Raw genomic sequence first — 23,162 nt, 5'->3', positions numbered from 1 at the left:
ATATTACAATTCATCCTCATCATTGTAGCACACACTGCAGATGTACTGGTATCTCTGTCCCCCTTCCCTCACTGGGTCTCTCTCCCTTGGCCCATCACCATGACGATGGGAGCCGGTTCCATGGATACAGTCACTAGGCAACCAGCAGCATCAGGAGCAGCAGCAGCAGCAAGAAACAGCAGTGTCCTGTCAGAGCTAAAGTGGAGCAGCAGTAGAACACTGAGCCACTCATCCTTCTTTATCTGTATGCAAGTTTTCTCTTTGAAGAGGAAATGTTAATGCATTTATCATTTCTTAGATCTGAAGCCTCGGTACTAGGCATGCTTAATTTAGACTGAGAAAATGAGTACATCTATAGATGGGTTTAAATGTAAGTAATACGGAAAACTGATGATGACAAGATTGCAGTTACCTGAATATTATTTATTTCACCATCACTAAGTGCTCGTATGTAAAACCTTCTTCTGTCTTTAGTATTTCTCATAAACGGGAACCACCAAATGCCAAAGACAAGGGATTAAGTACCAACCATAAAGTATATTAATAAATAATTAGGGTTTTCAGTATAAATGAGATGGCTATTTATTTCGACAACTGACAGATTATTCATTTGCTCAGCTATAACAGACAGGCATAAAAACACAGATTTGCCCAAGCAATAGTCTAAAAACCAAAAAGCTGTTTCAATAAGATGATGAAAAACAGCAAATTCTCACACTGAGAAGGTGGAATTGGATAATGTTTGGCCATTTTAATTGAAAATATTACTCTATAGAAACCAAGCAATAATCAAAAGATCCACTTATTAAGTTGCTGACTATTGACCATCTTGCACTGGTATCACACTGTGCATTCTTAAAATAATCATTACCCATGGGTCAAACTGCAACCATCTTTGAACTTGATTTTCATGACTGCTGCTTACTTGTAAACTATCACGACGGCATCTTGTAGGGTTATGACACCAATTCTTGAAAAACCTTGTCCACAGATAGGCACATAAACACCTGCAGAAGTACTCAAAATGGTAGTTCCTGCTATGGTAGATGTAGCCAGGACCATATTTTTGTGCGCTACAGATACAGACTCACAAGGTGAAACAATATCGACTAAGCTGTGGCAGCTGCTAAATACTGGACTAATCCAGCTGTTGCTAACAGCTGGCAGATCATCATTCAAAGGAGAAAACAAATTCCACAAAGAGGGAAACAGTGAAAACTACTGCAAGTGTTCTGTTATCTATTCATGAGATAATTTAGGAAATGTGTGAGCAGCAATGTGCAAATGCAAGAAGGGGTTATACATGTAACCACACCAGAGATTCATCAATGTGTGAGTTTTATTATAACAGATCAACTGCTGTGAACTACTTCATGAAGTGTTTGCAAGGTCAGTTTTTTATTATTATTTGAAAAAAATATCAGTTTTACAACCATCTGTCAGTAACTGAGTCCTGTGAATTGTTCCCTTGAAAATTATTGATCAGTCCAGTGGTTTGTGTTCGAAAGTCTCAGTGAACGTTTGGTTTGAAAAGTAATCTTCAACATACAGGCGTTAAATACAATCCATGGCTATAAGGTACTTGATTAGATTCCATTACTGGTACACATTTCTACCTGACAACCTCTCAAAAATCCCTTTATAGTCCCTAAAAAATCTACATGGTATTCTATATCTCATGTATCCTGAAGATGTGGCAGATCACTCTCCATGTCTGGAGAATTACACATGCAGCATGTAAGCTGTTGTGATCAGTGTGCCCAAAGAAAGAAACCAGTGCTGAACACATAATAGTGTTTTTTTGCAAAATGACACCAAAATGAGCAGCGACTTCAAAGCCCTGTCGAAAAAGAGTGTATAAATAGAACCGTCTTAGGAGCAACAAAGACAGAGCAGCTTTAAAATATGTTGCAGTTGAGATTGGAATTAAATATTCTCTTTGATTTTAAAAAGGAAAAAAGGCTCTTTTTGTTGGTTTACAGCCCTGTAAGTCACATACATACACACACAGAAGAGACATGGACAACAAATTAGAGCTTGTATCTGTAAAAATTATGATCCAGTTAATAAAAAGCCATAACCTTCTACAGGTGCATAACTGCAGCCATAAACCATTTAGGCAGATGGTTAATAAGCCTTTGTCATTACAGGCTCACAACAAGCATGACAAACCGATCCAGCTAAATAATGGTGCAGATAGTCTAATAAGCACAGCATACCTCAAGGTGGTGGATTTAACAGGTGTGAATGTGGTGCATTATATGAAAGCATGACGTTATAATGGCAACAGGGCTGGGGGCTACATGTCAAGACAAGAGGGTATGTGACACTGCATCATATATTATCCCCCCACACACCCCACCTCTCCCTGATCCTGCAGTCATGGTTGTTTCATTAGCTCATCTCGGAGCTTCAAAGGCCCTGGGTGGGGGGTGTCTATGAAAGGATGAAGGGGCTTAATTTGTGCATACATTTAAGCGCCAAATTATTAAATACGGTGTACAGTGCCACTGTTCAGATGCTCAGTAGCAAAGCTCACCAAATTCTGAAAAATGCCATTCAAGTTGTCACGTGATGTCAGCCCAAGAAAAATGTATGGTCGTGACAAAACATGAGGGAAAACCATCAAATGTCCCTCCTGTGGACATTTACAGGATATTTTAATATTTATTTAAGTTATTTTTTTTCTGTTTTTTATCCAGTAAAATCTGACTTCAGCTGCAGTCTTTGCTAACCCCAGATTAATGTGGTTATTCATTAAGGGAACTCCATCATTAGCACAGACTTAACATGAAATGGGCTACGGCAGCAGGTATGTGTCTGTCACTGTCGCCTTACGTTGTAAAGTAGAGTAGTTATCCATCTGGCAGGCTGCTGGTGACGGATCCGGTTAAGAAAGAAAAAAAATCACTCAGCTCGCCCCTTTGGAAACCGCAGCACCGGACGGGATCAGTCTACCGGGACAAACCGAACCGGTGTGAAACCAGGACAGGTACCCGCGCTATCAGCCGCATCTTTAGTGCCCCCGAAGCCAGAAGACGGAGGAGATGAGCGCATCAACCGGGGCAGTGTGATTCATCTCAGGGTCAGGTTTAAATCCAACTCGGTTACACGCGCGCAGACTACACACTGCTTTCAGTCACATCCCCTTCGGTCCATTTAGAAAATAAGAAGCAGGCGCGCAATGTCACAACACAGATTCCGTGACCAACGGAGGGGAGCGGCGTGCTTCTCCTTCTTCTTCTCCGGTACCGTAAAGCACGCTGCAGGAAAAAACACATTCAGCACGAGCATCCCCTCCCATACGTCCCTCGTAGAGAGAGAGAGAGAAAGAGAGAGGAGGGGGAGGAAAGATGGATGAAGATGGAACGAGGACGCGTGGATGTGCGTGCCTGTGTGCGGTAATCGCGCACGGGTGAGAGTTTGTGAGAGCAAAGAGGAGAAGTCGTCTTTTATCTCATTGTGCAGGTGCGCGTGCACGTGCACGTGAAGTCGAGGTTGTCTCTGAGACTGTTGCCATGCTGCCTCCATCTTTTCCTATGAGGTTTTTTTTTTTTCTATTTTGGTGCGCAAAAATAGCCCGGTTTCGATTAGAGATAATATTCAATGAAAAGGTTTATTTTAAACAAACGCCACGCTCTTATAAGGCAATGTCTTTTAACGGATGATATGATGTAATAATGTCTTATTAACTATTAAGAAATTATCTTTTAACTCTATAGTTCCGCTACAAGCTACAACCAATTATGAGTTGCCACGTTGTTAAAAGATTCTTATTAACAATTATTAACTTAATTATAAGGGTCCTGCAAATAAGCCTGGACTAAAATCCACTAATCACCAACTTGTAGTATTTATAACTGGATTTGATGGCATATTAGAGAATGATAAACCAAGAAAGCCCTTTATTGAAGTTAATACGAACAGACAGTAGTAATCCATCAGTCCTTATATTTATAAATGACTTATCCATTGTGCTTTATACTGTAACTATTTGCATTCCAAACAAGCGTCTCTTTTTCTTTAAATTACGTATGACAAGTCACCAGCAATATCAGTATCTGAACCCACCCTGCTAAACACACACTAATCTTTGGCCTCTGTGATAAATGTGTCCCTCCTCCTCCTGACCATCATTTTAGCATCCAAAGTGAAATGTGAATCTGAAAGGCAACGGTGCCACGTTGTCATTGAATCTTAACCTATTCTCGCTTGCTCATTATTTAATTTCACAGCACAACTGTTGGTAATGATGCCTATCTCCACACTGACTGGCCTATAGTGGCATGACACAAGACACACAAACATCAAAGACGAGCCGCACATGTGATGCAGTGGTGGAAGCAGCCGGGGACCCTGCTGGCATTGTGGACGACATGATGGATGCTAAGTGAGCAGCCTTACCCAGAGCTCAGTGTGGTGCAAACTGCTGCTTACATTCAGTAGTCATCTGAGTGGGCTGCTGTTTTGAGGCTTCTAAGTCTAATCAGTTCATTCACAGGCAGCACGAGCCAATTCAATACTATTTGTTTATTTCAATTTCACTCAGCAGAGCTTAAATCCACTTTACAGAAATGCCCACTTTCTTCAGTCTTGGCAACACAAGTACAAACAGGTTGGCAGTGAAGTAATAGCTAAACTTCCTGTACGTACGCCTGTGTCTCAGCTCAGAGTTTCACTCTGAAGTGTAATCTGTTGCCTGCGGTTTTACACCTCAGCTGCACGTTTCATGCGGATTAGCAAAGATGAGCATCGTCATTTTCCAAAATCCTCGATTAAATCAACACTTTACATTTCTGCAAATCATTCCACACAGAGAGGCACTGGTTTGAGATCTGAGAAGCAGGACTGTGGCAGGAACATCAGGACAAATTAGCCTAAGGAGGGTGACAGCAGCTGTCCCTGCCTTATTTCTACTGCCCATAACGGCATAGTGAGGCTGCTCAGAGGCCAGCATGACACAGTGCATTGGCAGTAGGCAGCTTTAGGTGTGCAACTGTGTGAGTGCGTTATGTGTGTTACTGCAGAAGAGCACTCATACCTGCAGATCTGCTCTACAGGAAGTCAAATCCATGAATAAAATAGGATTCGATAATCAAATACAACAGATTAGACCCATTTTAATGCTGTAAAATAAATAAGATTAGACATTGGGTGTTAGACTGTTTTAATAGCATTTCAGTATACTTCTTCCCAATCATCCGAATGCTAAGAGTTTCTTTCCAAAACAGCAGCGACAGTCAGGATGTGTTTTCGATCAATTTAAACACTGTGTGAAATAAATTATATTGTAGGTCTGGACTGCTTGTGTGGGAGGTCATGACAACATGATAACAAGTACCATTAGAGTAGTACAATTAGAGTAATTATGTTGGCCCCTGGAAAAAATTAGATATAGGTACAGTAAATCTTGTGGCTCCCCGTGAAGACTTAAACCGACCTGTGACTTTGCAGCTCTGCTTTATTCTATTGTACTCAAGTCTACTGTAACAGTGACATAGTATCCTTATGCCATCTGTACCAGTAGGCAGTGCCAGGATGAAGCTCCCGTTAAACCCAGATGGCAGCACTGGGATTCTCCAAGATCGACTGAGTTTGACAACAGTCTGCGAGAAACCAGGAAGCCAGCCAGCCCATCACCCTGTCACTCAGCTAGTCATCTTCTTCTGTCTAGCCCTTCTTTTTTCCTTTCCCACTACACATCCACTTTAACTCCATGTCAGTCCTTTAAGTATTTGGTTAAATAGCTTAAAATGTTCAGGGTCTAAAAAAAAAAAATTCAGCTGGGACTGCATTTTGTTGCCTGGCAACAACAGATACCAAATATAGAGGCTTTTTAGATAATTTTGTTTTCAAAAGAGGACATCCTACAATAAAGAAGTCTACTTTTAGAACACGGATGACAGCACAAATGGAAAAACATTTTAAAAACACAGTACAGTCTACTGCTGAAAGGATGGTGAGCAGCTCCTCTTTTGAGACTCAAGCCACTGATTATGTACTCGTGCAGCTGAAGAAATAAAAATAAAGTGAAAATGTTATTTTTATTCTCCATTATTTAATACAACATGGTCAACTTTGAGGTATTATATACTCCTTACAAGTGAAACATTGCAAAATATTTACTGTTTCCTTTTGATGACTATGGCTTATAGGGGCGACTGCGGCTCAGGGGGTTGGGAATCGCATCTGTAACCGGAAGGTCGCCAGTTCGATCCCTGGGCTCTCTGTCCTGGTCGTTGTGTCCTTGGGCAAGACACTTTACCCTACTTGCCTACTGGTGATGGCCAGAGGGGCCGATGGCGCGATATGGCAGCCTCACTTCTGTCAGTCTGCCCCAGGGCAGCTGTGGCTACAACTGTAGCTGCCTCCACTGTTGTATGAATGTGAGAGTGAATGAATAGTGGTATTGTAAAGCGCTTTGGGTGCCTTGAAAAGCGCTATATAAATCCAATCCATTATTATTATAGCTCATGAAAGTCACACACATACATCAGAAAAGTACTTTTGTTTATAAACGCAGTACTTTACCGTGAATTACTATATCGGTGCATGGTGGCATAGAGGTGATCAACTTGTAGCAATGTGGAGGTGTTATTTAAGCCCAGGCTGCTTTGATAGCCACCTTCAACTCATTTCTTTTAGGTCAAGGTCACTCGAGGGCAATATCTGTCTGCTGATAGTAATATCATGGTCAGCAAACCCTTTGGTCGTAATGTTGGTGCTGTGGGGAGGTGTTGCGTCCTGCTGGAAAAGCAAAATCGTCACCTCCATAACGTTTTGTCAGCAGATGGAAGCATGAAGTGCACTAAAATCTCCCAGTAGCTGGGTAGCTTTGGACCAACCACCACCAAAACCAGAACCCCAAAACATCAGAGGCCCCTGAACCTTCACACTGGACCTTAAACACCTTGGAGTATATGCCTCTCCACGCTTGGTCCATACTCTTAGACATTCATTTCCAATGAAGTTTCCCATTTTCAATTTCCAAATGAAATATAAAATTTAGTTTTATGTGAATAAATGACTTTGAACCACTGAGTAACAATCCTGTTCTTGTGCCTTTTCCCAGATAGATGCTTCTGACGGTGTTTGTGACTCAGGCCTGGCTTGATATCAGGAATCTGACCGTTGTACAGTAGCACCTTTCCTGAGGCCCCACGTTTGTTGTGGCCCCCCAGGCCTTAGTCCACTCCTTCTGAAGCTCTCCCAAGTTCTTCAATCGACTTTCCTTGACAATACTCTCAAAGCTTTGGTTATCTTTGTTGCTTGAGCACCTGTTACTACGAGGACGCTGTTCCCATCAACATTCCAGCAATATGCTTCCATACAGCACTCTGCAAACAGCCAGCCTTTGCAGGAATGACCTCCTGTGGCTTACTCTCAGAAGGGAGGAGGGTGTTAAAGATTGTCATGGCAACTGTCAAGTCAGCAGTCTTCCCCACAATTGTTGCATGAGATATACAGTATCTCTCGTATGTTTGCTTCTCAAGGTAAAAGCTTAACACACTAGCTTTGCATTGCCTTTAAAACACAGAGATAAGCAACGGTCAGTTTTTGGCCTATTGACTGTCAGAACCTAAATGCATCACTACTACAAGTACAAGTACAATAGCCTTGTTTCACATCTGGAACCACATCTGGGGTCACATCTGAATCACTGCATAATCTGAAATTGATAACAGTTCAAATAGATTGGACAAATATAATAAAAACAGAAATAGAGGCAATCAATCAGACCTTACTGGGTACGGTTTCATTTTAAATTTCTACATCTATAAAATGATATAACAACTCTAACATTTCTTTACTCTATAAAGGAAATCAGGTATGGATACATAACCAATTACAAAAGCAAATGAACAAAGCAAACTAAAAAAGCTCCAGATGAAAAATGGATAATGCAAAATGTGTACATGCACTGACTGTACAGTATGTGCAGCCTGCTGCAGTTGCTTTTTTAGTTTGCTTTATTTTTCCATTTATTTCATCTGTGTGTTTCTTTTTTATTTCTTTTTTTTTTCAGTTATTGCTTGTGATCATTGTGAGCTGTTACATCCTGGAAATGATTTGGGGGTTTTTCCCTTAAAAAAAACACGTTAATACTTGCTCCAGACAAAAGAGACTAGAAAGATGGAGACACAAGCTCCATTTCTTCATAGCGAATGAGAGCGCTGGAGAGGAGTGAAGATCACTGCTTAAAAGTCCAGTTGTCAATAGGAACATCAAGATCATACTGATTAGCTGCCAGACAGCAATAATATCTCAAATGTGCTGTGCTGACCATCTCTGCAAAACAAGGTGAGAAGGGTTTTAAAACCACCCAAAGTTGTTCAAGGCATGTGCCCATCAGCTGGGTATCAAGTATCTCTTTAACCTCACATCTGTCCCTGTGTTTTAACACAAAGGGACAGATGTGAGCACTTCCTTAACACTTCCTTCCTTCCTTCCTTCCTTGCTGTGAAGAAGAATAATGTGCAGTAAAACAGAGAAGTTAGAGGAGGCTATGTCCAGTAAGTATGTGACACCATGTTGAGGATGTTTGAGTTTATGGTGGTCACAAGAAAACAAATTGGCCTACTGAGGTAAAACCTGAGGATGAATGACATCAATCACACAAATGGGGGTAGATCTTGACAGTCTGCATCATAAAAAAGGACATTATCAAGACTTTTGGATGTATATAGCGTCCAGTTAAGACCTCACACAGTCACATAGACCAGCTGGCGGCCTTCTGGCAACCTCCGGTCACTAGAGGAAAATTGGGATTCCCCACCATTTGGTAGTGGTTGCTGGCTTTAACCAAGTGAAATCAGTCACAAAGAGATGCATCAGAAATGTCCTTCTGATTGCTTCGGTCACGGGGAAATTATTGCTGCAACCACCAAATTTCAAAACGCACACTTTTCCCTAGCAACCTGTGAGTCCCTAGTAACCTGGGTCACTGTTACTAGGGTTACTAGAGGAGTCGCCAGGCGTGCATGCATGGAGATCTAGCAATCAGTTTCACAGTGAGTGCCAGCAACCTTCAGCAACTGCTGACCATCCAGTCAGGGAATACACATTTTTCCAGTGGTTACCAGATGGTCACAGACTGGCAGCTAAGCTAGTCAAGCAGTTCCAGCCAAAAGGTGGATAAATAAACCACTTAACTTCAGATACTTCATACAAGGAAGTCCTTCCTATAGGCATCCATTTATATAATTTGTCTTGTTAACAGTTTTTTTATTTTTACTTTACGTCAGCCCGACTTTCTAAAACAGGAGAAAAAAAAAAAGAGTGCATGAACGTCTCTGTAGTTTGCAAATACAAGAAGAGCATCCTTCAGTTGGAGACAAAATGTTTTAAAACTGTAAAAGATAAAACATTGTAGTCAAAAACCTGAAGTGGCATCTCTGGATATATATTTTTACTGTAACATTTAAAAGTCATTTTAGACCCAAGTTTTCACAAGGGGTTATTTGGAAAGGTTACAGAAAGCTTGCTTTCAAATAACTCAGAGGAAATGTCAGTTTTAAAGAAAATAAATGAGAGATGCTGCATTTTGTACCCAGTGTAATACTTTGGTGGGCCAAACTCAGTATGAGAGCCAATTTCTGCACACAGGTCCTATTTCAGGCACTTTGGATTCAACTGATTTTGCCCACAGGGGTTATTTTGGGGCACCCTGGTTTAGAAAGCCACGCACGCATCTGCTATAAACATACATCACAAAGCTGTACATTTAGATAGCTTGCCTATTTTTTGGCACTAGATTACAGCTCCTTAAACACCTTGAGTTTATTCTAAGAGTGCTATCCACAAATAATACAATAGTGCCCATAATAACACAATGGCAGGATTCCCAGCTCTGTTGATACAGTAGATTTATCAGTGGTGTCCAAACTCTGGCTCTAATGAATTACACAAAGTGGACATGGATTTCTTATTGCAGCGCTGGGTCATATCTACAAAACTGTGGACTATTACATCTTTCTAAGGATCAGTTTGTGCCTTGAGAGTACCAGTTATCTTACTTTAAAGTCACAGTTTTGAGTCAAGGTGACAGTAGGTGTTCTAAATATGACAGTAAATTCCTGGCAACTGGAAGCTGGGAATTTACTGTTAAACTGCTCACAGAATTATTACTGCATTTTCATTTACATCATGGTTACATTTTCTTATTCACCAGGCCTATAGACCTGTATTTTCATTTATACCGTTACTACTTATTAATGTTTTCATTTTCCACATTGTTACTTTTTGTCATTTACAATATTATTATTGTATTTTAAATGTATAGTATTACAGTATGAGTACTGTTTTTCAGTTACAAAGTAACATTATGGTTTTCTGATGCAATTACAGCAAAGAAAAATTAAAGTTATGAACTTATTTTGCCACTTTGCCTTTTACAATACTGTATTATGTGTATGGTGTATACATAATACAGTATCTTATTATATGTCCACATCACAATACTGCTTAAATGAGTAAAAATCAGTTACGGTGCAGGTTTAGATTCATGGTAAGCAAAGCATACTATTTGTTTTTTTAACATAATTTATGATGGCTGAGATTAGGATTGTGGGTAATAATAGTCTTGGTAAATGTAGTGATATAAACATGTGCGCCTCAATGGATAACCATTAAGCTAATTGTACTATTAGAACCATATTCATAAGCAACTTGAGAAAATGAGTTTGTTCAACATGCAAAAACATAACTGCATCCCAGAGAGACAATATGAGCATGTGATGGGACCCTGCAGGTAGCAGGATGCCATGCTGTGAACGAACAGCCTCGCGCCGAGCCAGCGAGAAGACTTGGGTCATTAAATCGCTGAAGCCTCCACAGTTGCTTCCTGTTAAGACAGTCGCTAAGTTAATGTTGCCAAGCAACACAAATACAGTGAGAGCCAGAAGGGAGATATTTAACCAAATTCACTGGAAAAAAAAGGGAAAAAAAGAGACTTTGGGTGACATTGTGAGGTTTGGATTTCAGAGAAATTGTAATTGAGGATATCTGGGTCAGATACATCATTTCTAGGACTAAGCCCAAGCACGGGCAGAAGTCTCCAGCAGCAGGAGACAAATCTAGTCCCTTCTTAAAAATGTTATGCCCCATAGATAAGTATATATTCCGTACTACTAAACACAAACAGATATCTAATACTGTAATAATACTACATACATTGCTGTCACTCAAATTCTAAAGCAAACATATGATAAGAAGAGGTCTGCCTTAGCCCCACACCTGTAAATCTGCATTTGTCCCTCACTCAACTACACTTTGGAAGGCTAGTCCATGACTGAACCTGAAATGACCAGGTCTATATCTCTGCTTTTTGCAGGAACCAAATTGTGGTGCATAAAGCAATTTTTAATAATGGAAGGGGAGACTTACCAAAGTTATTACCAGTGTTGGGACTAATGCGTTATTAAGTAACGCGTTACAATAACTACGTTATTATTGTGGTAACGAGGACGGTAACTAGTTATTATGCCAAAATCAGGAACGCGTTACTCATTACTGGGATTTAGATAGGGTCGTTACTCGTTACTTCGTGTGGTGGCTATCGCGGAGATTCAGTAACATTAGCAAGTGGTGGAGGCAGCAGGTGGATGAAGGAAAAGGGAGGCAGAAGGAAAAGAGACCCGAGGCGGCCGCCGGTCCAAGTGTGAACTGAACCTCAGGTAAGAAGTTATGACCTGCAGTCTCTCTGGGTCAGATATGAACCAAGTTTAGGTGGAGTTTATTTTCGTTATTCTGACTTTTTCTGTACTGCGTACTAGCTAGCATGACGGAGTTTCTATACAGCTGGGTGGGTGCTATGAAGTTAATGATGTTGAACTTTATTTTGTTCATAAGTTATTAGAGTTGCCAACCGTCCCGTCTGGTATTCAGAGAAAATATTACGCGTTTCTTATTGAGGTGAAAAGGAACAGTTTGTCCCGTAATTCAGCTACAATGAAAAAGACACAAAGCTGGAGTTATTCTGTGTCTTTGCTGCACAGCTGCCTCTTCTTCTTTCATTCTCCCCCCTCCCTCTCCCGTTTCTACTTCAATCATGAAAACTGATCAATGATCAGCTGATCGGCTCTCTTGTTTGTTTATCGCTCACTTTGCGCCGAAAGAGGAAACCAGCGGATGTCGCACTAAACAACAGCAGCACGTTTAAGCTTGATCAGCTATTGTTAGAGTTTATTTAATATTAATTTCTAGTATCAGCTGATGTTTGCTGGAGCCACAGCTGTAAACCTGCTGGTCATGATATGGTTTGGTTATCTGGAGAGAGGGAAACATGAAGATGAAACCAGATGTCCTTACTGAATCATCAGAGCTGAACAGGTGATGGAGAAACAGGTTTACCTTTTAGGTGACATGAATGAGTTGAAGGGAAGTTATGAACTGTTTCTGAGAGACAAATAACACCAGGATCCTTTTTTAGGTAGCTGACAGCTGGTAACTGTGCAGGGGCGGATCTAGCAAAGTGTTGCCAGGGGGCCAGGTAGGGCATTAACAGGGAAAGGGGGGCACAAAGAAATACTTTTCTTTCTTATTCTCATTTAAAATGTCTAGCTTTTAAAAAATAATTATCTGAATCTTACAACAAACGATTGATAGATTGATGCATATATACCATCAAAACAGTGTACATCACTGTCACAACAGTGTTTATTTTCATTCAAGGGCTTTATGATTTTTCCTATAATGGTGGGTCTAGTCAAAACGCCCGGGCCAATTTTCTGTCCCAGTCCAGCCCTGTATGCAGCTCATCTGCAGTCTGGTGTTGCCTACATCTTCCTATTCAGAAGGCAGAATTTCCGAGTTCTGAGTACAATCGAAAGCACCACGACTGCAGTTTTTGTGTTAGATGTAAAAGGCGCGCATGATGCTGTGACGTAGGCTAGAATCATGGCAGCAGTCAATGACGGTCCAGGCGTGGGATTTCTCTCGTGGAAATATGCACATTATCTTTTCCTTTCTATTGTTAGGTGGCACAGTGCACTTGTGGCAAGTAAGCAAGCTAGAAGACTGGCAAAGTTATGGAAGAAACACATTAACAAGAGAATTCTGTGTAAAACCAAAGTTACTTTCCCTAGTAACTAGTTACTTTGAAAGTAACGAGTAACTTGAAGTAACTGAGTTAATTTTGAGAGAAGTAACTAGTAATGTAACTAAGTTACTATTTTAAAGTAACTTACCCAACACTGGTTATTACAAACAGATCTTTAAACCATTTCTGTGCATTTTTCTGTGGTTTATGGTTTTACAAAGCAACAATTCAAGAATGCTCTGCTTTGTTCTACAAATAACACATTTTCTTAGTTTGTGGAAGCAAGTCAGTAAGTATTTACCGTCTTACAGGAAAACCACAAACTACCCACAGACAACTGCTGTTCTGCAAACTGTAAAAAGTACATGGCACACACTCATCAACAGTATGATGGTCCTTGCAGGTGAATTTCTCAAGAGCTCTTTATCTCACAGGCTTATGAATAGGTGATGAGAAGTCTTAATGCAATGTGATTCATGGAGAGTAACAACTCCAATCTGCAGCGCCTCACATGCACACACATGTACGCACACACTCACACAGTCGTGTACGCGTGAATTTTCAAGAAGATAAAAGTGACTTATGTTAATTTCCTGGAGGCTGACGTTTTCACCATAATGTTCAATAATTTACATTTATGGCATTTCCTTTTTGACCCCATTAGAAAGAAACCTACCCATAATATGACACACATTACACATGCAGCAGTATTCAATAAACTACTTAGAAAGCCAGCATTCTCTATGAAGTGGAAGGTACATTTATTTATTTGAAAAATGTCAGAAAAATCCTTGAATGTAGCAACAAATCTTGCAGCAGTAGCACCCAGGATCATCTCACTGCAGACTCAGGAAATGCATAATTTGTACATTTAAAGACATTTAATCAGGACTGAAATGATTACACACAGGATCTGCATGACAAGGACAACACAATCAGGCGGTCTGATGCCAAAATGATCTAAGAATACAACATAAATTGATTAGAGCAGAGAGAGGAGGAAAAAAAGCAATGTCTTCTTACTGTCAATATGAAATATCCAGGGTTTCTATGGAAACACTGTTTTATCAATCACAGTTTTTTTTCTCTGCTGCCTTGTGCACAGTGCCCATTTCTGTCTCTATTGTAAGCCTTAAGATCTGTTAGGTATTACGTGTGGGATGAGACCAAGTTTTAGTCTGTTCCCACTGAGATGACTAATTGATTGGCTGGCTGACCAGCAGGCTGAACGACTCACTAACAGTGGAGAGAGACGGAGAAGACGGGGGAATACACAGGATTATAGGACGGGCAGGAGAAGCAGAAAATAGTTTGTGGTGTTGTACAGTTGTATAGGGCTTACATTGACTGACTGTGACAGTTTGCAAGAAAGAAGGTTGAACGACATGTGACGTGCTGTGCAGATTAGACGTCCTTGCAAGAATCAGTGCTCGGCAGCCTGCAGAGCATCCACAAACGCCAGCTTTAACCTTTCACATGTAGAACTGCTTATTTTCTTGTTTGTTATTTATCCTCCAAAAAGCCACATCTCTTTAATGTCCTTTCACTCTGCCTGGTTTTCTGAATCTTAGAGTACACTCAGTCTCTCTCTACTGCATTATGCCATATATGGCATTTTGTGAATGGGTGTTGCTAGGTAACTGCAGTGCAGTAAAGCGTGGCAACTTGATTCTTGTGTTTAGGATGATTAAGGTTTAAAACAAGTGTTTTAAGTAGTGGAACTACAGAGGTACCTAGAAGAATTATGAATATAGGAGCCATGTGAGTTTAACTTTTCTTGACTACAAGGACTCTTCAGTATTGAACTCAAAATTGCGTTTGCTGGCTTGTTGTCATTTAGTTCTGCGGGTAGCCTTCAAGCTGACATTCATCTCATCCGCCTCTTCACTGCAAAGGTCATGGAAAGTGAGCAGCGATTAGCCAGAGCAGTGCTGTGGAAATAAACTCTCCAGATTGTTCAAGTTTGAAAGCTCCTGCGGTCCGATATCAGAGACTCTGAATCCTCTGGGAGCAGCTTTGACACCTGACAGAACAGTATAAGGAAAAATGGTGCACTGCTTGCAACCAACATGTGGAACAGCTGAGCGCACACACTGACGGATGAGAGCATCCGAGTCTGCAGTCTCCACCTCCTCATGCTGGATGGCGACAGAGGATGGCAGCTCCAGTCGTTCCAACACTGAGCTGCAGGTGGGTGCAGTAACTTGGTTCCAGATCTGTACTCCTCTTCACTGATCCTCTCATGGGTGGCTGTAATATTCTTTTCAAGCTTGCTTTTTTTTTAGACAGGGACCACATGCAGGAAATTCTGCAGTTCTTCAGGTCGGAGCTATGTAGCCAGATCTTTATTTTTACTTTATGCAATTAAAGGGAAAAAGTGCTAAATAAAAGCAAATAAAAGTGCATGATAACTGTTTTTAAGTTTAAATGAGGAAGGAGTTTTTAGGTTCAGTCTTTCTTAGACACATCCATCTACCCCAACCAAATCCCTGCCCACTAAAACCATCTTGCAGGACTTAAATTTACTGATCTTGCATTGAAATTTGTGTCTCACTGGCAAGGTGGTCAAGCATTGGCCTTGACAGTTTGCATATGACTGGAGAGCGTTAGCAGTTAGCCAACTGCCCTGTGTTGTCAGAAAATGTTCAAGTAATAATGCATCACTTTCTATTGTATTTTGATTGGAGGGAAGATTTAAAATTGGGCTTGCCCCATAGGATTATCTGGTTTCTAAGTGAGCCACAGCGCTCTTGGTAATAGCTGCTCTGCACAATCAGCAACTTTTGTGGCTCTAAAATGATGCCAAAGCAACACTTCCTGAAAATACAGATCCTCAACTGAGGCTTGAAGCAGAAGCAGAGGCAATATAAGAGAAAGACTTGGCACTCAAAGGATCCTGAAGTGAAATACATGGGAGAATTCTGCAACAGTGGAAGAAAAAAATTCAGCAAATCTTTTAAGCATTTCTGATTAGACTGGAAAGTGATTCTTTATATATATCTTTTTCTGTAGCGCTGGTGCCTTTTGGAGCATTTTCAATGCAATTACATGACAAATGATGTGGCTTGCTGTGAAGTAATGTCCTAACATCCTGTCAAAGAAGTCTTTGCTCCATTGTCAATGAGTTAAATTCAAGAGTTTTATTTGTAAGTCATTTAGTACTAAAAAGTAATTGAGTTTGTGTAATGAACCCATTCAGTCCATTGTTAGAGCTTGCTAATCAAACTCACAAGTGTTGCAAGTTTTAACTGATAATTAAGCACTCCAACCTGTCCAAATATACTGAATTCATGGTTAAAAAGGGATAGTCCTATAGATTGTATATTAAAGATGGACATAACCACAGTTATAACACCCATTTATTAGTGAAGTCCTGTTTTTAAGCCTCATGCTAAGCAGTTTTCCTGTCACCATTATTGAAACCAGAAATCACAAACATGGGGTGGAGCTGACTGTAGCACTGAGGGTTACTGCACAGTCACATACTGTCAGTCACATAGTACGGTATATCCAACACTAATGACCATCTTGGTGTTTTGAAAACAGATGTGATGAGCAAGCCTGATACACACTGCTTTTCAAATTATTTGATTTGATTTGATATACCTTTATTAGTCCCACAAGGGGAAATTTCATAATGCAAAGGATATATGTTACTGACTTTCCTATATATTCAATTCAAATGACAGTCAGTGTACTTTTCAAGTCATCAACTGCACAATTCAAATTTTATTGAACAAACCTCCCATTGATAGCTGTGGTTTTGCACAAATAAAAAAAACCCTCAAAATGCACTGAGTTTTAAAACATTTTATTGGTTGTAATGAACTAAAAATGGTCATCCATCCATCCATCCATCCATCCATCCATCAGGACCATCCAGGGTTGCACAGCCTTCCTCAGCTTGAAAATTACTCTTGATGTATTTCCGGGCCTACTGGAACCATTCCTGCTTGTGAGTATAGGTTAGATGGTGGCCGAATGGTAGGTTCATGCACAACTGCAAGCCTCTGGAGCATCCTACAGCTTGAGGTTTTCGGTACTACCAGCAGCTTCAAATACCTGCTTGCTGCTTTGTAATGGCATTTTAGCAGCTGTTCTGTGAATCTGATGAATTTGTCTGGCAGAAACCTTCATCTCTATGCCTTAGTCTGCACGAACCCGTCTGTGCTCTGACTCAGCCACAAGTTTCTTCATAGTACAATGATCACGTTTAAGTTTTCATATAATACCTAATGTTTTCAGACCTCTTCCAAGGTATTACACTATTCATCACATATCTGCAGCACAGACCCTTTTACTTTACCATATTACTTGAAACCTGTGGCATGCTTAATGATGTGGAACATCCTTCTTAACTAGTTTTCATTTTATTGGACTCATCCCCTTCCAAACTAATTATGACAGCTGTCTGAGATTGATATCAGTGATCCACAGAGCCGAGAGACATGAGTTTAACTGAACACAAAAACATTTATGACACTAAAATCTTATTTGCATAGTAATTTGGAACGCTTTCTAACTCGTAACAATGCCCATATTTTAGATCATGTACATTATGCTTAACTCAGTAACATCTGAAGCCAGAGCCCACAAATTCATCCAGAAAGCAGGGACTTGCCTCCTGTGGGCTACTAGGCGTTTACCCAGCTTCATCCATCTTTTCATTACAGTCTACAGGGAGTGCAGAATTATTAGGCAAGTTGTATTTTTGAGGAATAATTTTATTATTGAACAACAACCATGTTCTCAATGAACCCAAAAAACCCATTAATATCAAAGCTGAATGTTTTTGGAAGTAGTTTTTAGTTTGTTTTTAGTTTTAGCTATTTTAGGGGGATATCTGTGTGTGCAGGTGACTATTACTGTGCATAATTATTAGGCAACTTAACAAAAAACAAATATATACCCATTTCAATTATTTATTTTTACCAGTGAAACCAATATAACATCTCCACATTCACAAATATACATTTCTGACATTCAAAAACAAAACAAAAACAAATCAGCGACCAGTATAGCCACCTTTCTTTGCAAGGACACTCAAAAGCCTGCCATCCATGGATTCTGTCAGTGTTTTGATCTGTTCACCATCAACATTGCGTGCAGCAGCAACCACAGCCTCCCAGACACTGTTCAGAGAGGTGTACTGTTTTCCCTCCTTGTAAATCTCACATTTGATGATGGACCACAGGTTCTCAATGGGGTTCAGATCAGGTGAACAAGGAGGCCATGTCATTAGTTTTACTTCTTTTATACCCTTTCTTGCCAGCCACGCTGTGGAGTACTTGGACGCGTGTGATGGAGCATTGTCCTGCATGAAAATCATGTTTTTCTTGAAGGATGCAGACTTCTTCCTGTACCACTGCTTGAAGAAGGTGTCTTCCAGAAACTGGCAGTAGGACTGGGAGTTGAGCTTGACTCCATCCTCAACCCGAAAAGGCCCCACAAGCTCATCTTTGATGATACCAGCCCAAACCAGTGATGTTGCAGCTTGACTTTTCTCAGTTCATGGGCAGTTAATTTGCGCCTTGGTTTTTCCACACGCTTCTTGCAACCCTGTTGCCTATTTTGAATGAAACGCTTGATTGTTCGATGATCACGCTTCAGAAGCTTTGCAATTTTGAGACTGCTGCATCCCTCTGCAAGATATCTCACTATTTTTGACCTTTCTGAGCCTGTCAAGTCCTTCTTTTGACCCATTTTGCCAAAGGAAAGGAAGTTGCTTAATAATTATGCACACCTGATATGGTGTTGATGTCATTAGACCACACCCCTTCTTATTACAGAGTTGCACATCACCTAATATGCTTAATTGGTAGTAGGCTTTCGAGCCTATACAGCTTGGAGTAAGACAACATGCATTAAGAGGATGATGTGGACAAAATACTCATTTGCCTAATAATTCTGCACTCCCTGTATGTATGGATTACTAATTCACATGACCATCTACTTTGTTCATGTCATCGTAGGCTTTGTCACTCAAATATGAGCGTATTTATCACATAACTATAATATTTTGCCTTTTGCCTCTCTCTGGCATTTTTACTGCAATCCAGCATGTCATCATTCACTAGTGTAATTGCCATTTTCTAGTCTGAGAAACATGTCACACCTGTTTGACTTTCAGAGTCAGCCAGCTGTCCAGCGAATGGACAGGGTCCTGATGGACTGTGGTTAATGACAGACACGATCACAGTCAAAGATCAGGAACTCATCCTGTCATTGTAGTCTGCTCTTGTTTCATAGTCACCGTTTCTTCACTAATTTCCTTGTTTTCCTGTTATCTGTTTTGTGATTTTTTTTGCACTTTTTCCATTGTGTTTTTTTCACATTGTCAGCACAGAGCAAACAGAGTTAGATACAACAGAGAGAAGGAGGCCCACAGATGTAAGCCTTCAAGCTGAAGCAAATCTGTCTGTGTGTGCTAACAATGTTAGGTTAATTGGACTTTTGTCAAAAAATGTCTCTCGCACTGACCAGATTCAGTTAAAGGGATTTGTTGTAAACAGAAGAGAAGCTCTTTTCCGTATGTCTACATGTTTCTGGGATACTTCACCTTTGTTATGTTTGTCTTTCTGCTGGTACCTCTGCTAGTCCTCTCCCTTCTGTATGTTGTGTACACCAAAAAACAGAGTCACATTAGCGCTGGATAGATAGCTAGATGGACGATGAATTTCTGGATTTGTTTCTCCTCCTCGCACTTTATCTCACACTTTCTGCCTCTCACTCTCTCCATGCCTCCTCTCCTTCTCACTTGCGTCAGCATTCTGCCTGCTGATGAATATATGAATGAGATTAAAACAGTGAAACACACACACACACACACACACACACACACACACACACACAAATACATACTCTTTTCCCTCGCCAGCACATAGGTTCCTCCACACAGGGGCATAAGCATTTCACCATTTAGACATTTTTTTCTGGTATGAGTCTCTTAAAGCCTCCATCGCTGTAGTTATTTTAGTTTACAATGACCTTAAACTGACAGCATTTATTTTAAGAAACATGCCGAGCGAAAGCCATTTAATGATGATGCAGCCTTCCACTCAGGAGACACAAGTGCTGTACTTTGATTTGTCACTTTAAATCAGCTCAGAGCAACTACAGCATGAAGTAAATGCTGCAGCTAACAAGCACTTTTTACAGTTTTTCTTTTTCTTTTTTAACGAGAATCTATCCTCCCGTGTTTACAATCAAGGTGGGGTGGTCTTGCTGCATGGAAAGCACACATTAGTTATGTGTATCATAAACTGTTTGTCAGACCCAAGAGGTATAAGTGGCTCTTAACTCCAGGACTCAGAGGGACAGATGAAGGATTAGAAACAAAGCTGGGGGATGGATAGAAGTAACAGATGAAAGCTTCAGGAGAAGTTCCAAAAAAAAGAAAGAGTAGGGAACTGCTGCGAGGCAAAAATGGATGAAGTGCAGGCCTTAAAGTTGGCCCACCCTCCTTTTGTATCTTTCGCATTGCTTGTCTTTCTTTTCTTCCTCAGTCTTTCTCTCACTTCACCATAGGCTCTCTGTTTCTATGGCGACCATTCCTGCCATCACAGAGGAAGGAAAAGATACCTGAGGATAGGAAGCGAAGACAGCTGAGGAGCAAACAAACAGATGAAGACGGATGGATGAATGCATTGAGTTCTAGACTTCAGACTGTGATAATAATAATACAACAATAATACAATGTGCTGACCAGATCAAAACAGGATAGCTGGAGATGAAAGGAAATGAGCACATTTGCTTTCTTCCGAGAGTTAAATGACAAGATAGACTTCAAGTCAGTCTAATAAATATCAGTAACATTAGTTTAAAAGGGTCACAGGCTACCATTTCATGAGGTAACAGGACGAATTTATTGGCCAGATATAATGACAAAACTTTTTGACTTTTATTAATAAATAAATTAATAAAATTCCTTTACTAAACCACAAATCTTAATAATTTAACAACTCCCTGTGTACCTATATAAGCTTATGTAACCATGCAACAGCTAACGCAAGCACTACACTGTCTCTACACAAGAGGTTCCTTTGAGTCTCTCTTTTTTTTTAAGTTGTTCTCACGCATGTCTAGTAGAACAGACACACTCCTACTTAAATCAATACAACTGTCTATCCCGTCTCTAAGTCTGACGTCCATTAGCCGCTTGCAGGTCCAAACTCCTCTTCAGGTCCAAAGTCAAATGAACACTGCAGCATCACTGAGAGTTAAAATCTAAATTCTTTCATCTTTAATAAAATGATCAGCGTTGCTGCACTACCAGGGCTAACACTTAAGTTTAACATCCAGGCATCCATGAAAACAGAATTCATGAAATTTAACGGAGTTAGAAGTTAGCAGCGTGTTAGCTCGCTAGTTTCCACCTAAACATAATATAGCATGTTCAGACTGAGGGATTTCTGAAAAATTCAAACGTACAGCTCTGCTATTACTTCCGACATAAATGAAGACAGAAAACTAAACAGCAGTGACTTTTGTAGGGTTACTGAAGTTGGGCTAGCTGGTATATAATGATGTGCTACGTGATCGATAGCGACACAGCTATGTTAACATAACATAAACACAGTGAAGCTGGAGGATGAACGCTAACTTTTTTCAGCTTGATAAAAGTTAACGTGAGGGTTCCCGATGGTTAGAGACAAATGCAATCGCATGGCAGGATGCTGTAAACTGACCAAGCTTCAGTCAGGAGAACAACTGAGATAATCCATCCACAATATGAGGTTAGTATTTAATATACTGCTGCTGCATGGGGTGGGCTTTAGTTACATTGTAAGGTTTTAAAAATGAGCTTTAAAACATGCTGTTGATGAATAGTTGTAATAAAAACCGAGAGAGGCTGACAGTGATCACTGCCTTTTCTAGGGGCTTGTTCAGATAAAACAGAACAAGACACAAAGCATTAAAAACCCGGATAAAACCCATGACAAAATTATTTCATCATAAATAACTCAGTTGTGGTTTTTAAACCACAGGTGAAATATTACGGACAAGAAAGATAACCAAGGACTCCTAATCATCCTAACACTGATAAAGCAGCAGCATACCATCATTTCTACTAAAAGAACAATGTTGGGGTCATATCAGAAATTGAATTGGCTCAACAGACACAAAGTATGTGCTCCTTTGCCACGAATGATTAACAACACTGAGTGCAATTTTTGTTAATGCATCATAATTTGCTAATTTATGGCATACTGTAATATTTTGCAGAACCCTTAGCAATAGCTCCAGGAGTTCTGGGACTACTTTGAGAACAACTGGTCCAGCTTAATCTAAAAAATCTCAGAAAAAAGTGACAAAGTGGTTTGAAAAATACCTGTGGGGATAAACGACCCTGTGTTGTTGAAATGCCGTTTAATAAAAAGAGTCTGGACCGTCAGGAGACATGTACATTAAATTAGCTATCTTTATTTTATGGCTATTTTCTTTGACTTCTTGCAAACTGATGTTAAAATAACTTTAGCAAACTAAGTGATTATCGTTGATATTCTACATTTTAAGTCACTGGCAGGACTCTATGTTTTTTCTTCACTGATGCTCATAAAACTCTCTAAAAATGAATCTGGCCAAACTCCCAAATATATGTGGACCAAAAAAGAAAAACTTCCAGCAGGGAGCTTTCCAAATGGCTCCAACTCCCCACACTTTAGCCAAAGAGGGAATTCCCCAAATGATCCATGTTTAGAAGGTAGCCGTGATTGCTTTTCACTCTCTCACTCTAATTTATACTCCAGGACATCTCTACAGCTGATTATTTATTCACCTGCATAGCTCTCTTTTTAGTCCATCCCTGCAAGTGTTTTCTAATGTTACTCAGCAGCAACAATATGTTAATGTGATAATGCTCAGGCTAAGTGCATGATCACATTATCTTAATCATAGTGTGATAACAGTGGCTACGCCTTAAGCATGTTCTTGCCTCAGTCGAATCACGGCCATATGAGTTGTGCTGCTGTAAGTGCTGCCATTTAACACACATGAACACCTGCAGTGTTTCATGTCACTGCGCTGTGCAATTAACCTGTGTCGCTTTAAGGAAAGAGTGATATATGTATCCTCATATTACGTGGAGTGACGCATGCAAGTTAGTAAAGGCCGGCGACACTGC

General features: G+C 40.2%; 1 protein-coding gene across 17 annotated transcripts in view; it reads right to left on the bottom strand.

The window, feature by feature from the left end:
- The window catches only part of lrrc7 (leucine rich repeat containing 7), a 148,811-nt gene that overhangs the window by 89,730 nt on the left and 35,919 nt on the right, over positions 1-23,162 (bottom strand). For 9 of the 17 annotated variants that reach the window (XM_085437608.1, XM_085437611.1, XM_085437609.1 and 6 more), the window contains exon 1: positions 2,839-3,399. The exons of 1 other annotated variant lie outside the window; for it this stretch is intronic. In XM_085437608.1, the coding sequence (XP_085293734.1) occupies positions 2,839-2,863 (25 nt within the window). In that variant the 5' untranslated portion in view covers positions 2,864-3,399. Of the gene's footprint in view, positions 1-2,838; positions 3,401-23,162 lie in introns of those variants that run through there. 7 more of the 17 variants (XM_085437619.1, XM_085437616.1, XM_085437614.1 and 4 more) reach the window with 2 other exon arrangements.

The sequence above is a fragment of the Copadichromis virginalis genome, linkage group LG17 (assembly GCF_057382275.1).
Source record: "Copadichromis virginalis isolate Kocher_CV1m ecotype Utaka linkage group LG17, C_Virginalis_male_GT1.1, whole genome shotgun sequence".
NCBI classification, from domain to species: Eukaryota; Metazoa; Chordata; class Actinopteri; order Cichliformes; family Cichlidae; genus Copadichromis; species Copadichromis virginalis.
Note: the sequence above shows the minus strand (reverse complement) of the source record. Positions and strands in the feature narration are given on the sequence as shown.